We start from the raw sequence: 18,047 nt of genomic DNA on the forward strand, positions 1-18,047 counted from the left end.
ACCTCAATCCGCCTGTATCAGAGGAGCAACCCTCTCTGGCAAGAAAGCACCAGTTTACCTTGCCCAAGAGAACAAGGAGTGTGTTCCTTAACCACTCCAGTTTTCAGGCCACTGTGACCAAGCCTAGGGCCTGTCCTGACAGACGCTGCCCAAAGCGTGGTTCTGATGACCGTTTTCCGTTTCCACCAGAGGTGGTCAAGGAGTGGGCTCATTCACCAAAGGTAGACCCTCCGGTGTCTAGACTCTTAGCCCGGACAGTTGTATCAGTGGCTGATGACACCTCTCTTAAGGATTCCCTGGCGGGAAGAGTAACTGACCGCCAGGTTGACCTTCTGGCCAAATCTGTATCTGAGGCGGCAGGGGTCTCGTTCTCCCCATCTTTTGCAGCAGTGTGGGCTCTCATAGCCATCTCTGCTTCTCTAGAGGAGATGCATTCCCTCACCAGGGACTCTATGCCCGAAATGGTTGCCTTAACTTCCAGGCTTCAGCCTTTTCATCCTATGCCATGTCTGCCATGCTGGAGGCTTCTCACCGCACTGCGGTGGCTTCGGCTAATTCTCTCGCTATGCGCAGGATCTTGTGGCTTCGAGAGTGGAAGGCAGATGCTTCTTCAATGAAGTACCTTGCTGGGCTCCCATTTGCTGGGCCCAGGCTGTTCGGTGAACAACTGGATGAAATTATTCAGGAAGCTACTGGCGGGAAGAGTACTTCCATGCCACAAACAAAACCAGGAAACCTGTCCAGGGCAGGAACCAGTCGAGGTTTCGTTCCTTTCGTTCCTCCAACTGGTCGTCCTCTAAGCCCTCGGCCTCGTCCACTAACTCAGCCAAGGACCAAAAACCCATCTGACGCACGAAGCCGCGTCCTCAGAGCAGGAGCTGCTGCCACTAAGGCAGCCTCCTCTTGACTATCTGGCCGCGCCAGCAACGTCCTTGGTCGGTGGCAGGCTCTCCCGCTTTTGCGACGTGTGGTTTCAACACGTCTCCGATCAGTGGGTGCGGGATATCACCTCCCACGGCTACAGGATAGAATTCTATCCAGCCCGCCAAACAGATTTTTTCTGTCAACTTCCCCCTGCTCCAAGGCCGCCGCCTTCTCACAGGCCGTGGCACCCTTGCAGGCCAACGGAGTAATGCTTCCGGTTCCCGCCTGGGAACGGTTCAGAGGTTTCTACTCAAATCTCTTCCTAGTCCCCGAAAGGGACGGTTCCTTCCGGCCCATCCTGGATCTCAAGCTTCTCAAAAAGCATGTTCAGGTGCGGCATTTTCGCATGGAGTCTCTGCGATCAGTCATTGCCTCAATGACCCAAGGAGATTTCCTAGCATCCTCGACATCAGAGATGCCTACCTGCATGTGCCAATTGCAGTTTCACACCAGCGTTGGCTACGTTTTGCAATCTGAGAGGAACATTTCCAATTCGTGGCTCTTCCCTTCGGGTTAGCCACTGCCCCTTGAGTATTCATCAGGGTCATGGCAGCAGTGGTTGCGGTTCTGCACCTCCGGGGGTTGGCAGTAATCCCTTTTCCTGGACGGCCTTCTAGTCAAGGCTTCATCCAGTGCAGACGGTCAGCGGAGTGCCTCGCTCACTCTCGCCACTCTAGTCCAATTCGGGTGGCTTGTCCTTTTCCCAAGTCCACTCTGACTCCGACCCAGAAGCTCATGTACCTAGGGATGCAATTCGAGACTCTGCCGGCACTGGTGAAGCTGCCCTTAGTCAAACAGCAGTCCCTCCACTGGCGGTGCGCCCTTTGCTGAGGCCCCGCCGTCATTCCATCAGGCACCTAATGCAGGTGCTGGGTCAGATGGTGGCGTCAATGGAAGCGGTTCCTTTGCCCAGTTCCATCTGCGTCCTCTGCAGCTGGACATTCTCCGCTGTTGGGACAAGCGGACTTCCTCCTTGCACAGGTTAGTGGCTCTGTCGCCACAGACCAGGGGCTCCCTTCAGTGGTGGCTTCGGCCCCTCTCTCTTCAGGGACGCTCCTTCCTGGCCCCGTCCTGGGTGATCCTCACCACGGATGCCAGTCTATCCGGCTGGGGAGCAGTATATCTCCACCACAGAGCGCAGGGCACTTGGACCCCGTCCGAATCAGCCCTCTCGATCAATGTGCTGGAAATCAGAGCTGTGCTTCTAGCTCTCTTAGCCTTTCACCACCTGTTGGCGGGCAAGCACATTCGAGTCCGGTCAGACAACGCGACAGCGGTTGCCTACATCAACTGCCAGGGCGGGACACTCGGCCGCCTGGCAATGTTGGAGGTTCAACGCATCCTTCAGTGGACGGAGGACTCCAAGTCCACCATATCCGCAGTCCACATCCCAGGCGTGGAAAACTGGGAGGCAAATTATCTCAGCCATCAAACCGTGGACAGCGACGAGTGGGCTCTGCATTCGGCAGTGTTTCGGTCACTCTGCCGCAAGGGGGGCACTCCGGAAGTGGATCTTCGCTCCCACGATCCTCAGGCCTTTGCAGCGGACGCGCTGGTTCAAGATTTGTCCCAGTTTCGTCTGTCTTACGTGTTTCCCTCTCTAGCTCTTGCTCAGAGTCCTGCGCAAGCTCAGAATGGAGGGTGTCGGGTCATTCTCATTGCTCCAGACTGGCCCAGGCGAGCTTGGTACCCAGACCTGCTCCATCTGTCCGTAGAGGTGCCGTGGCATCTCCCGGACCGTTCAGACCTTCTCTCACAAGGTCCGTTTTTCCGCCTGAATTCTGCGGCTCTCAGATTGACGGCGTGGCTCTTGAGTCCTGGATCTTGGCGACTTCTGGTATCTCTCCTGAAGTCATCTCCACTATGACTCGGGCTCGGAAGTATTCCTTGGCCAAAATCTATCACAGGACCTGGAGAATTTTCCTGTCCTGGTGTCGCTCTTCCGGCCATTCTTCTTGTCCTTTTTCCTTTCCGACCCTTCTGTCCTTTCTGCAGTCCGTCTGCAGCTAGGACTATCCCTCAATTCCCTCAAGGGACAGGTCTCGGCTCTGTCAGTGTTGTGCCAGCGGCGTATCGCTCGGCTGGCTCAGGTGCGCTCCTTCATGCAGGGCGCATCTCACAGCATTCCGCCTTACCGGCGGCCCTTGGATCCCTGGGACCTTAATCTGGTCCTCACGGCTTTCCAGAAACCCCCCTTTGAGCCTCTTAGGGAGGTTTCTTTGTCTCGTCTTTCACAGAAAGTGGTCTTTCTAGTGGCCATAACTTCCCTCAGGAGAGTCTCTGATTTGACTGCGCTCTCTTCGGAGTCACCTTTTTTGGTTTTTCATCAAGACAAGGTGGTTCTCCGTCCGACTCCGGACTTTCTCCCTAAGGTGGTTTCTCCTTTCCACCTTAACCAGGACATTACCCTGCCTTCCTTTTGTCCGGCTCCTGTTCATCGCTTTGAAAAAGCGTTGCATACTCTGGATCTGGTGCGGGCGCTCCGGATCTATGTGTTTCGCACCGCTGTTGTTAGGCGGCGCACCTCTCTTTTTGTGCTGACCACAGGTCGTCGTGAGGGCCTCTCGGTTTCTAAGCCGACCCTAGCTCGTTGGATTAGGTCGGCCATTTCCGATGCCTACCAGTGTACTCAAGTGCCTCCCCTGCCGGGGATCAAGGCACACTCGACCAGAGCTGTCGGTGCCTCTTGGTTTCTCAGGCACCAGGCTACGGCTCAGCAGGTCGGTCAGGCTGCCACTTGGGCTAGTCTGCATACCTTTTCGAAGCACTACCAAGTGCATGCTCATGCTTCGGCAGATGCGAGCTTGGGCAGACGCATCCTTCAGGCGGCTGTCGCCCATTTGTGAAGTTAGGTTTCGCCTACTTCTCAGTTTTCTGTTTATTCCCACCCATGGACTGCTTTGAGACGTCCCAATGTCTGGGTCTCCCATAGGAACGATGAAGAAAAAGAGAATTTTGTTTACTTACCGTAAATTCTTTTTCTTATAGTTCCGTAATGGGAGACCCAGCACCCTCCCTGTTGCCTGTTGGCAGTTTCTTGCTCCGCGTGTTATCACCGGCTGTTGTTGTAGACAGAGGCTCCGGTTGTTCCGGTTCTTGCTCTCTCTACTTGTGGGTGGCTACTCTCCTTCAGCTTTTGCACTAAACTGGCTATATTTGGTTATCCAGGGGGTGTATATGCTCGGAGGGAGGAGCTGCACTTTTTAGTGTAGTACTTTGTGTGTCCTCCGGAGGCAGAAGCTATACACCCCAATGTCTGGGTCTCCCATTACGGAACTATAAGAAAAAGAATTTATGGTAAGTAAACAAAATTCTCTTTAACAGGTGCATGTGGATCAAAGATCCACTGGCTCCTGTTAACCCCTTAGATCGCACTGTCAAACTCTCACAGTGCGATCTAAAGCGCTCCGGCAAGGATTGCGCCGTTCCCCACTATCATCGGTGGCTACGTGACTCGATGACGGGACGCTAATGATTTGGCATGGCAGCGTGAGGGCAGCTTATTAACCATATCCCTGCCATCACTTGTTTCCTGTGAATGCCGGCAGAGCACTGCCACTCACAGTAAGGCCCCTTTCACACGTCAGTGATTCTGGTACGTTTGTGCTTTTTTTTAAACGTACCAGAATCACTGACATACGCAGACCCATTATAATGAATGGGTCTGCTCACACGTCAGTGATTTGTCACTGCACGTGTCTCCGTGCAGCGTACCAGCGTGTGCGTGATTGCTGCACGGAGACATGTCCATTTTTTTCTGGCATCACTGATGTTCCACGGACCACGCAGTGGTGTGGTCCGTGAAACACGTGCCAGAAAAAAACGTGCTTTTAAAATAAAAAACATTTTAACTCACCCGGCGTCCAGCGATGTCCTCTGCAGCCCGTTCTCCCTGCTCCTTCTGTGCCGGCTGATTACTGTCGCGCATATTCATTATGCGCGACACAGCCGACCCGGAAGCAGCTCCTGCAGGGGTCACCGCCGGCCGGATGCTGCGTCGCGGGAGCGATCAGCACCATGGACAGCGGGAGCGGGCGCAGGTGAGTGAATCTCTAAGTGCAATTACGGGCCACGGAGAACGGAGCCCGGATTGCACTTAGACAACCCACGTGTGCCGTGATTTTCGGCACACGCAGGGACATGTGCGTGTTTTACACGCCAGTGAAAAACGTCTGTGTTTTTCACGGACGTGTGAAACTGGCCTAATGCAGCATTTCTACTGCTGAAGCATCGCTCTGGTCAGGAGAAACGATCAGACTGTGCAGTGATAAAGTCCCCTAGGAGGACTAGTAAAATAAATAAAAATAAATACAATATTTTAAAAAATAAAAAAACCTAAAAATTCAAATCACTCCCCTTTTTTACCCCATTGAAAATAAAACAATAAAAAAAATTACACATATTTGGTATTGCCGGGTTCAGAAATGCCCGATCTAAAATATAAAATCAATTCATCTGATCGGTAAAGGGCGCAGCGCGAACAAAAATTCCTAACTCTAAAACGAGGCAATCTAAACATCATATCTACGAAAAAATGTATATACTTAAAAACGTCAGCTCAAGATGATAAAAATAAGCAATCACTGACCCCCGATCCCGAAAAATGAGAACGCTACAGGCCTCAGAAAATGGCAGCAAAAGTTTTTTGTTTTTTTTTGTTCACCACTTATGGCCACATTGATGGAAAAATAAAAGTTTTGGCTCTAGGAAAAAGGGGAGTACAAAACAAAGACAAAAAACTGAAAATTGCTGGGGTATGAAGGGATTTAAGCGTAGAATCAACCCTTTTCTATTAAAAATCATTATGTACATCTGCAACAAACATATATCAAATATCGGGGAAAACACAGCAAACAAGCAATAATCAGAGAAGATTGTTATTGCGCTGTGTGGTGCGGACGCCTGGGAAAAAATGCAGCATTTACGCTATGTGTGAACACTGCCTCTGCGATACATTTTTATTAATTTTTTTTTTTTTTTAATTTAATGGAGAAAAATAATCAATCACACCATGTTTTTACACCGTTTACCGATCCCCATAAATAATCTGATCACTGTGTTGTGCGTATCATTACAGGGACACCAAATATGTCCATGCTGTTTGCTGATTTTTTTTATTATTTTTTGTTTTATTTTTTTATTCTTTATTATTTTAGTAGTTGTATTAGAAGAAAAATCTTTATTCTTCCTCTAGAATACAGGACATAGAGATGCCGCTCTGTACAATGGATCTTTTTGTCCAGTATAATCTGCTGTGGAGTCAGAGGCTGCAATGCAGCTTCAAGTATAGAAAATTCTCCCTATGGCCACATCCGTGCCACCGGTACGTGTTTGGTACGTTTTTGCACGTACCGGAGACACGTTGACCAATGTTTCCCTATGGTAGATGGCACACACGTAAAATCACACGGAACGTTAGTACGTGTGTGTGTGTACGGTGTGTGTGTGTACGGTGTGTGTGTGTATGTGTATATATATATGCATATGTTTGTGCACCCATGGTCAAAATTACTGTTATTGTGAAAAAATAAGCAAAATGAAGATGAACAGATCTCTAAAAGGGATAAAGTTAAAGATTTGTGTTTGAGGTGAAAAATAAATTATTTTCATCTTTTACATTTTAAAATGAACAAAAAAAACCCAAAATGGGTCAATGCAAAAGTTTGGGCACCCTGCATAGTCAGTAACTAGTAACAACTTGGGAAGGATCAGTGCTTGTAAATGCTTTTTGTACTATACTGTGCTTTGAGAGCAAATTGCCAATCATTGATGTGGGCGGAGTTATAGAGAGCGCAGCATTCAGAGAACTAGTACACTTAGTAACATTGATTTTATGAAAAACTGCAGCAAGCAGTAAATGACATCACTGAAATCAGGGTCTCTGTCCCTACATTATGCTCTTCTCAGATTGGGTAACAAAAATCTGGTGATGGATTCCCTTCAAATATTTTTTTTTTCCTTTTAGGTTTCCATGCCCTGCATTATTTTATGCTTTATTTTTAGATATTTGTTGAATAATAATTCTCAAACTAATTTCTGTGTTTTTTATGGCAGAGCATTTGTACCACAGTCATTGGCAAAGCTTCATCTGCCAGCAAATATTGGTATGTATCTTTTAAGGTCAGATATAATTTGGATGCTCAAAAATTGAGGCTGCTCTAAATTATGATTGCAACATGTTCAGTGGTGTCACGTGAAGCTTCTGGGCCCCAATAAAAAATCTCTGCAAAGCCCACAAATATCATAGTTCTTTAAAAATTCTGGTCTTCTTGTATGGGTCAAAGTGACTTTTGGGCCTCCATAAGTTCCATTTGAAAGAATTTGCTGCAAAAATATCAACGAATGCCACAAGACAAGTAAAGAAATGTGACTTTAAAAAAAACAAAACATAAAATGATTAGACATGAATGCACCTATGGAAGTTAGGGTTCGGCCGGACTTTAGTTAAAAGTTCAGTTCAGAACCCAAACTTGACCCCTGACCCCGAACTCCTTATAACTGCCAATGGAGACCTGAACTTCTGTGCTGTAAAATGGTCTTCGTAAAGGCTAGGTGGCTGCAGAATGAATCAAAATGAGGGCAATTGCCCTGCAAACAAATGTGGATAGGGAAAAAAAAATGTGAGGTCCTGGCTATTAATGATAGTCAGGTTACGTAACGCAGACAACTACGAGCTGCAACCCTCACTTGTCAGCTTTGCCTTGACTGGTTATCAAAAATAGAGGATAGGTCCCAACCAGTCAGTGGCAGCCCAGAATTTCTCATGAGTGATGACTTCACTGAGTTAATGTCACCGCTCATGAGAAATTCCAGGCTGCCACTGACTGGCAGGGACCTATGGAGCCTCGCTCTGAGAACATTTTCAGAACAAATCTCCATAGGAATCGATGAATGTTGTAGGACATTACTATGTTACTATTATGTTGGAACTTTCACAATTTTATTTTGAATTAATAAATTGGTTATCGAAGGCATGTGACGGAGACGTTATTCAAATAAACTTTTTTTTTTTTTTTTTTTTTTAAAACGTTTATTTGCCGGGTTAGTAATGGGGTGTCTGATAGACGCCTCCCTATTACTAATCCTTGTCTTGATTTTTGATAACTAGCCAAGGTATAGCTGACAGCTGAAGATTCCAGCCCACAACTGTCTGTTTGTTTTATCTGTGCTGGTTATCTGGTTATATAAAATAGGTGGGAGCCCACTTTTTTTTTTTTTCTTTATTGTTTACAGCAGTATATAGTCATCTTCCGCATGCAATAAAGCTTGTTGATTGGATGCGCTGAAGCCTTTCAACAAACTTTATTAACACATGAACAGTATCCAAACACCAAACTCTGGACATGGACTTTTTTTTTTTTTAAAGATTGTGTTCAAGACTGAGCCCCAGACACTTGGTGTCTGGTATGAACCCCTAACTTTACTGTTCGGGTTCGCTTATCCCTATTAATGATGAACCAACCCTCTATCCCTAATGATCACCCTTAGGGCTTCCACTTCCAGGTCTCATTTCACTCTTCACATGGTCATAACGCTTCCACTTTTTCTCAGGCTTCATTCACTTTATGTGCGTTCATGCCATACTCCGTGGTGGCTGACTAGTCCCAGAACTCTGGTCAGTCTTACAGCAGATCTCGCTGTGTGTTTACATTCGCGAGAAGAGCCAAACTTTTGGGCACACCCCAGACCCAACTATAGACGCTGCGGAGCAATACTTCTGGCATTGCAATGGTCACCTACAAGTAAAGGGCAGAATACCAAGGTGACAAACCACCTGACCGACCTCCTCTTCCTGCCAGATAACTGTGAAAAACATCATTGTCAAGTAACACAGGAATAAGACATTGTGGAGACATGTTCCTACTGAGCACAGCAGTATATAAGGCGACACGTGCCGCACACTTACTGTTGACCACTCTATACTCAGGATAAAATATTCTTGATCTCTGCTCTTTTCCATTTTACCTAGTGGCCATGTTTATAAGGAATATTCGCTTGGTTAAATAAATCAGCTTACAGTTTCAGGGAACTGATTTGTCTGCAGTTTATTATTTTTTTTTTATTTCTCTATCTCAAAGAGGCAGAAATGGCTGAGTGTAAAGCAGTAACACAGATTCGATGTTTGCCTTGCAGGGGATTACACTGACTTCTATTCCTCTAGGGATCATGCTACAAATGTGGGGATTATGTTCCGAGGGAAGGAAAATGCTCTGATGCCGAACTGGTGAGTTGGCATTAACACTGTGTGTGCAGCCCATTATTATTATATTATAGGCTGATAGCCAATCTGTGTGCAAAGTCCCCAGGCAAATATATGTATAGGTATATATATTATATATTATAGAAGCAATATGTAACTTGGTCTTGATAAATAGGTGCAGGAGGCAATATTCACTTTCAAGGGTATATTTGCCAACCCTAAGCATATGCAACTAGTACAGTTGCTTAGTGCTTTTGTTTTTCTTCTTTAATAATCTTTATTATATTCTTCAATTAACACAACCCTATTTCTAAATAAGTTGGGACATTGTGTAAAATATAGTGAACACAAGAATGCAATGAATTGTAAATATTTTTCAGCCATATCAATACTTACAACCGAACATAGAACTGATTAGAAGTTGAACATTAGACATTTTTCCATTTCATTTGAAAACTTTAAATCTTTTAGAAATTGATGGCAATAACATATCTTTAATAATATTACAGGGTATGAAATGACTGCACAGGGGCTCCTAGACTGACCCTCAGACTACAGACCCTCTGCTGTCCCTTATAGCAGAGGTACGCTTGATGGTAGCGAGGTCTGAGCCCTGAGTGTGACCCTGACTCTTGTCCAAGGCCTGATTTTATTCACCTTGTCCCCCCACCCTTCAGGCAGGCCGGAAAACACAGTAACAAAACCTCATGAAAATGACACGGACAACTGATAACCAAAACTCATACACACTCCCTGAAACACAAAGGAGAAACTATACATGTACAGAGGGAATAAAGAGAAAAGGAAAGAAGTAATCACATGACAGGGGAACTTCCACACCACTCAAAATAGCAACTACAGGTCACCAAGAACTGGATCACTACAAAGACCGGAATCACTGGAGCTATGCTGAAACTATTCTATCAGTTCAGAGAAACAAACTACCATTTCTTAAATAAGAAGGAGATGGCTGTGGGTGTTAGTTTGCAATCTGAGCTCCCAGGAGCTGCACACCAATCCACAGGAATTATCTCCTGCAGGACTGGGGAGAAATGAAAATTAATCAGCCGAAGCCTGGCTTTCGCTGATCAACTAGGAGACATCAGGTTGCCTGTCATACTCTACAATGGGAACAGTGTCTGACGCCGTCGTGGCACCCCACGAGTGTGGAGCTGAACACTGCCTGACAGAAAAGTTGAGACAGGGTCATGTCTGCCATTGTGTAGCATTTCCCTTGTTTTGTCACAACACTGTAAACGTCTGAGAAGTAAGGAGACCAATTGATGGAGTTTTGGGAGAGGAACATTTTCCCATTTTTATCTGTCCAGTAGATCACGAGCATCTAATATTGACCATCAACCTTGTCCCTTGTGCACATGGATTTCTCCAAAATCCCTGAATCTTTTGATGATATTTTGTTTTGTAGATGGTGGTATATTTAAAGTCTTTGAAAGTTTATGTTGAGGAACATGTTTGACTAGGGCTGTTCAGATTGGTGAATGTCTCAAGAGCAATTATGTGACTTAGTTGAAAATGAACTCTCCAGATGTTTTTATTAGTACTATTTAATTTTATTAAACCTGTGTCAACTTTTTCTAGGTGTGGCGCTGCCATCAATTTCTAAATTAATTTTTTTTTTCAAATGCAATGTTCTGTTGGGACTAAAATATGGTAATAAGAGATTTTCCAAATCATTGAATTCTTGTTTTCTTTACATTTTACACTATGTCCCAAAGTTTTTCAATAATGCAATAAACCCTCACAAAATCCTCTCTCTTTCTCTCTTTCTCTCTGTCTCTCTCTCATATTTCCAATCATTCAATCAGACCATATGTTTCTCCACCCCTAGACCCATAACACAGCATTGACGTCCATACCAAATTCTATCATATTCTACACTCCAAGAACATTTAATCATGCAACCATTGTTGGGGCGTCTTGTACCCACCATTTCCTATATATATTTGTAACCTAGCTTTAAACAGCAGTTTGATAATCAATACTCGCCTATTATTATTGCAGTCCCAATTTAAAATTTCTGTCAACATGTTCGGAGGCAATACTAATCTAAAGACAAGTCTAATTTGTCTTCTATCTTAACAAAAATCACTTTCCAGTATAGTCTGAGAGCCACAAACTGCTAATTTGCTCCTGAGCCTTGACATCTTGGGCAACCATCCTCCTTTAATATTCACTTTAATTTGTTTGGATGTCCTATAACCTGTGTGCAAAGTAAAACTAAACTATATTCACATTTAGTGAAACATTGCAATATTTTAACATTATTTCATCAATACCTATCCTATACTCTGTCTAAATACATTTCCTACCTTATCTGACTTTCCAACACTTAGCCCTCATACACATTAGCTGAATCAGCTAAAATCCACAGGTTCATCCACAAACCTTGAAATTGTCTCACAAAATAAAATATTTTCTCACAGAAAATTATTGCCATTACACATGTTTTGTTATACCCATTTATTTAATTTTTAACTAAATTTCTCCTGAGATCTTGATGTTCCTTTTGTCCATGGTGTGCAACATAAAAAAAGTTTACAAGCCATATCACTGAAGCTAATCTCCATGGACGTGGAAGACAGAGAAAAATTAATGAAAGGTTGCAACGCAGGATAGTCTGGATGGTGGATAAGCAGTCCCCCCTAAATTATTGCAATTATACATGTTTTGTTATACACTTTTATTTCCTTTGTGTGTATTAAAACAAAACAAAAAAACAGAGGGAAAAAAGCAAAATAAACATAATTTCACACAACTCCAGATATGAGATGGGCAAAATAGTTGGCACCAATGACTTATGTGGTTATCCGTGTCAGCAGTGGGGTCCTCCTGGATCTCCTGCCACAGTGTTTAATTTCATTCATATGATGTTGCTGGATAGTTCGCACTGACACTGATATACCCGGAGCCTGCAGAATAGCTTGCATTTTTGGAGAACATGATTGGGGCTGCTTATCCACCATCCGGACTATCCTGCTTTGCAACCTTTCGTCAGTTTTTCTCTGCTGTCCATGTCCAGGGGGATTATCTACAGTTTCATGGGAGTATGTTGTGGACTGTGGACAAAAGAACATCATCAAGGTCTCTGAGATGGATTTGTAACATACATGGATGACCAAAACTCAATGGGTTCCTCTGCTGCCAAGTGTGTAGATTGTTGACCCACATCACCATGATTGACTTTCACAAAACTTTTTTTTGTAATTCTATTCCCAATGTCTTCCACAGAACTTCATTCTGTTTTCTAGCAGAAGAAAAAAAGTACTAAATGGAAAATATATTTCTCCCCAGGTGGTTATCAGATCTGCATATGTAATCATCCACCAGTATTGCACTTTTTTCTGTTTCCATAGGTTGCACCTTCCAGTTGGGTATCATGGACGGGCATCTTCTGTTGTGGTTTCAGGTACTTCTATTAAAAGACCAAAAGGACAAACAAGGCCAAGTGATGGTAAGTTACTCATTATGTAATGCAGTGGCAAAAAGTGTACTTGAGAAACCACCAAGTCCTCACTGCTATAGAGCTGAATGGGGGAAGGCTGCTCTGATCACGCCTTGTTTTTTTGTTTTTTTTTTTTTTGTTTTTTTCTTTTTCATTCCTCACTTGCCTGTGACAAATGGTTCTTTCAACTAAAATATTATTATTTCAGAATGGGTACAAGTTAAGGCCGCTTTACACGCTGCGATATCGGTACCAATATCGCTAGCGTGGGTACCCGCCCCCTTCTGTTGTGCAACACGGGCAAATCGCTGCCCGTGCCGCACAACATCGCCCAGACATGTCACACATACTTACCTGCTCGGCGACGTCGCTGTGACCGGCGAACCGCCTCCTTTCTAAGGGGGCGGTTCGTTCAGCGTCACAGCGACGTCACAGCTGCGTCACTGAACCGCCGCCCAATAGAAGCGGAGGGGCGGAGATGAGCGGGACGAACATCCCGCCCACCTCCTTCCCTCCGCATAGCGGCCGGGAGGCAGATAAGGAGAGGTTCCTCGTTCCTGAGGCGTCACACGGAGCGATGTGTGCTGCCGCAGGAACGAGGAACAACCTCGTTACTGTTGCAGTAACTATTTTTGAGACTGGACCCCCATGTCACCGATGAGCGATTTTGCACGTTTTTGCAACGATGCAAAATCGCTCATAGGTGTCACACGCAACGGCATCGCTAATGCGGCCAGATGTGCGTCACCAATTCCGTGACCCCAACTAGTTCGCATTAGCGATGTCGTAGCATGTAAAGCCCCCTTTTAGTCTTTGTGTAGTGCCCCATCTAATGCCAATTATGAGCAGAAGTTGGTGATTTAGGCCTTTTTTTGTAAAGGTAAGCTGAGAAAGAAAGCTTGAAAGTGCATGCCTGGTTTACTTGGGTGTCCCTTCTTTAGGATCCTCGCCTATCAATTAAAAAGAAAGACCCTCTCTGTATGTGGAGAACCTTTCCTGTCCTGAATTTCACAGAACACCACTTTGCTTTACAAGTGCATCTTTATAAATTAGAATATCATCAAAAAATTAATTTATTTCAGTAATGCAATACAAAAAGGGAAACACATATTATAGAGTCATTACACACAGAGTGATCTATTTCAAGTGTTTATTTCAGTTAATGTTGATGATATTGGCTTACAGCCAATTTAAACCCAAAAGTCATTATCTCAGAAAATTAGAATAATTACCACAAAACCCCTGCGCAGGCTTCTTAAGTATTTAGTATGGTTCATTAGGCTACACAATCATGGAGAAGACTGCTGACTTGACAGATGTCCAGAAGGCAGTCATTGACACACTCCACATGGAGGGAAAGCCACAAATGGTGATTGCTAAAGAAGAGGGCTGTATGCAAGCATATTAATGGAGAGTTGAGTAGAAGGAAAAAGTGTGGTAGAAAAAGGTGCACAGGGATAACCGCAGCCTTGATAGGATTGTTACCTGGGCCAAAAATAAAGCAACTTGACTGTTGCTCAGTGGTCCAAGGTGTTGTTTTCAAATGAAAGTAAATTTTGCATTTCATTTTGATATCAGGGTCCAAGAGTCTGGAGGAAGAGTGGAGAGGCCACAATCCAAGCTGCTTGAGGTCTAGTGTGAAGTGTCCACAATCAGTGATGGTTTGGGGAGCCATGTCATCTGCTGGTGTAGGTCCACTGTGTTTTATCAAGACCAAAATCAGTACAGACGTCTACCAGGAAATTTTAGAGCACTTCATGCTTCCCTCTGCGGACAAGCTTTTTGCAGATGGAAATTTCATTTTCCAGCAGGACTTGGCATCGGTCCACACTGCCAAAAGTACCAATACCTGGTTTATTAACCACAGAATCACTGTGCTTGATTGGCCAGCAAACTCGCCTGACTTAAACCCTATAGATTCTCTATGGGGTTTGTCAAGAGGAAAATGAGAAACACCAGAACCAACAATGCAGACGAGCTGAAGGCTGCTATCAAAGCAACCTGGGCTTCCATAACACCTCAGCAGTGTCACGCCGCATTGATGCAGTAATTCATGTAAAAGGAGCCCGGCCAAGTATTGAGGCATTTTCTGTACAGACTTTTCAGTAGGCGCCAACATTTCTGAATTAAAAATCATCTTTTCAGTTGGTTTTATACAATATTCTAATTTTCTAACATAATGACTTGTGGTTTTCATTGGCTGTAAGCCATAATCATCAACATTAACAGAAATAAATACTTGAAATAGATCACTCTGTTTGAAAAAATATACCCTGTCAGCGGTGTCTAATGCAACATATACCAATGCCAGTTTAACACTCACCCATAAAGTCCTTCTTCAGCAATGAGCACCACCGCAACCCCAACGCATGTTTCGCATGGGCTTCTCGGGGGTGTATTTTCCTGCCCTTAATTTGTATATATGACTACCGATGCCTGCACAATAGTCTAACCCTCCTTGAATGTTTTTCAGCATTGGCACTTCATCATTTCTTCTCTTGTCCTGCACTATGCACTTTTAATTGTGTATGTTATTTATTTCATCTGGATATTTAATAAAGATTTATATTCTTTCGTTTAAAATTTTGGTGATCATGGGATTCCACTTCTTTAGCCTGCTTTCACACATCCGGTTTGAGCCGTGCGGCTCAATCCGGCTGTGAAACCTATGCAACGGATGCGGTGAAAACACCGCATCCTTTGCATAAGTTTTTTACATGCGGCCCGTCCGTTTTTTGCCACTTGCGGCATGCTACTGAGCATGCGCAGTGCAAATACCGCATGCGGCGGCCGGATGCGTTTTTTGCCGCATCCGGCATCCATAGGGATGCATTGGGAAAAGCGCCGCATCGGCAGGATGCGGCATCGTGCGTTTTTTTTTTTTTTTTGCCGCACAAAAAAAAACGTGCCAGGCAACGTTCCATCCGGCTGCCGCATCGGCTAAATCTGCCGCATGCGGCAAAAAACGGACGAGACGCAAGGCCATGCGGCACAATGCAACACTAAGTCTATGCAGGAAAAACGCAACCGACAGCAAAAAAAACGGTTGCGTTTTTCCTGCAAAGTGCCGTATTGTGCCGCAAAGGAAAAACCGGATGTGTGAAAGCAGCCTTATAGGTTTATCAAATTCCTATCAGAGTCTGATTAACGTAACTGGACTGTTTTTCTCGGATGGAGAAAATACGGCCGTGTGATCCTAGCTTAATAATAAGTTGCCACTGCTTTGCAAATAAAGAACAAAAGTAGTTTAAAAAAAATAAAATAAAAAAAAGTTGTCAAAGTTTTTTTTCTCCTTATTGTCTTTGAAGGTCAGAATACATCATTGATGAAAAAAATGCACCAATTTCTCTCTCTTTTTTGATAATACTGATATAACGTAGGTTAATGTAGTTGCGATGTCAATTGGGAATAATTATGCACCATTGTTTGCAATCTAATAGTGTAGCTTTTGTTGTGTGACTCTTCCAGCAAGAAACTCATAAAGAAGCAAGAAGTAGAGAAGTCTGTTCTGTTTCCTTCATTGAAAAGCATGAAAGAACAGCTGCCATTTGTCATCTCTTTTATTTTAGACAATCTAAGTGGTGGGCAGATAGTGGGTACAAAAAATGAGTCTGAGTATTCTTACAATAATTGATGTAAAAGAAAATTCTCTGCCAGTTAATGTTAAAAGGCGCCTCCTGTTCTTAAAGGGGTTATCCACTACTCGATCAACTCCTTCTGATTCCACGTTTCTCCCAGGTAAAATAGTAAAGCTTATACTTGCCTATCTCACTGGTGTGGTTCCAGCAATGCCGGGGATCACAATCCCGGGACTCATGACATTGAAACGTCATGTAAGCCCCGTATCCAATCAGCTCTGGCTTCTCTCTCCCCGCATTCGGACAAAAAGTTAATCAACAGGAAGTGAGCACTGCGGCTGCCACTTGCTTCCTGTTGATTGCTCCTGTGTCCAAAGGCGGAGAGGGAAGCCAGTGCTGATTGTACGTGGGGCTCGCGTGTCGTTTACATTCAGGTGAGTCCCAGCAACATTGGAACTGCACTGACCACGAAGGTGAGCATAGGCTTTTTTTATTTTGCCTTGGGGAAATATGTGGAATCAGAAGGGGTTGTTCTAGTAGTGGACAACCCCTTTAAGTTTCCTTCATACTAGCAAGAATGGCTATAAAGAGCATCCCTCCCAATAGAAAAGCTGCTCATACATTACATAAAACAAAAAAACGGATAATTGTGGTGTACTCCACGCTGCTGTACAAAGAATCACTCCAAGTAATAAAGCAATGTGGGTGGTTTATTCTATGCGTTTCGAAGAGATATCCCCTCTTCTTCCTCAGAAAATCCATCAATCCACCAATCCACCAATTTGGTGGATTTTCCTGAGGAAGAAGGGCTAGCTCTAGAATAAACCATCCACATTGCTTTATTACTTGGGGTGATTCTTTGTACAGCAGCGTGGAGTACACCACAATTATCCTGTTTTTGTTTTGCCTCTGCCTTTGGCACGTCGGATCGGCTGCAGCTGTTATACGTTTCTATATTGGTTGTGAGACACACAACTAATCCAGGTGAGCGGTTTTCCTTTAAAAAGTCACCAGATTATACATCAGTAAGACTCTATTGAGCTCCTTATAGCCACAGGTTGTTCCATACATTACATAGACAGTTCAATTGGTGTGAAATGGTTCGCCAGAACAGTTCCAATTGACAAGTCAATAATCTTTGGTGGTCAGACTGGTGCCCTGAGAAGCGCCTACTGCCTCTTGGCATCATAGGTACATAGTTACTTAGGTTGAAAAACCTAAGTTCAGCCTTCCTCCACCAATTCTACATTTTGTCCCTAAAGCCTGCTTTACACGTTGCAATTTCGCATACGATATCGTATGCGATTTGCAACGCCCTCATCGTATGTGCGGCACGTTCAATTTGTTTAACATGCCGCACAAACGATTAACCCCCGACACACGTACTTACCCGTCTATACGACCTCGCTGTGGGCGGCAAACGTCCACTTCCTGGAGTGGGAGGGACGTTCGGCGTCACATCGACGTCACGCGGCAGCCGGCCAATAGAAGCGGAGGGGCGGAGCTGAGCGGGATGTAAACATCCCGCCCACCTCCTTCCTTCCGCATTGGGGGCCGGGAGCCACAGGACGCTGGTAAGATCTGTTCATCGTTCCCGGGGTGTCACACACTGCGATGTGTGCTACCCCGGGTACAATGAACAATCTGATGTGCAATTCTAGACAAAGGTATGATGTGTATGCGATGAACATTTTACCGTTCAATCGTAATCAGATGTAACTATCACACACTGCAATGTACCTTATGATGCCGGATGTGCGTCACTTACGACGTGACCCCGCCGACACATTGTAAGATACATTGCAGCGTGTAAAGCGGGCTTAAGTCACTTATAACCAACAATGTTGTGTATACTGAGAAAATCATCCAGCCCTTTTTTAAA

The 18,047-nt window shown here is 44.6% G+C and overlaps 1 protein-coding gene across 1 annotated transcript in view; it reads left to right on the plus strand.

Moving 5' to 3' along the window:
* FAH (fumarylacetoacetate hydrolase) overlaps nt 1-18,047 on the plus strand; it is a 69,658-nt gene that overhangs the window by 13,072 nt on the left and 38,539 nt on the right. The window contains exons 4-6 of the mRNA XM_075342894.1: nt 6,979-7,028; nt 9,058-9,148; nt 12,499-12,596. Of these exons, the coding sequence (XP_075199009.1) occupies nt 6,979-7,028; nt 9,058-9,148; nt 12,499-12,596 (239 nt within the window). The remainder of the gene's footprint in view (nt 1-6,978; nt 7,029-9,057; nt 9,149-12,498; nt 12,597-18,047) is intronic.

Source organism: Anomaloglossus baeobatrachus, chromosome 4 (genome assembly GCF_048569485.1).
Source record: "Anomaloglossus baeobatrachus isolate aAnoBae1 chromosome 4, aAnoBae1.hap1, whole genome shotgun sequence".
Classification (NCBI taxonomy): domain Eukaryota; kingdom Metazoa; phylum Chordata; class Amphibia; order Anura; family Aromobatidae; genus Anomaloglossus; species Anomaloglossus baeobatrachus.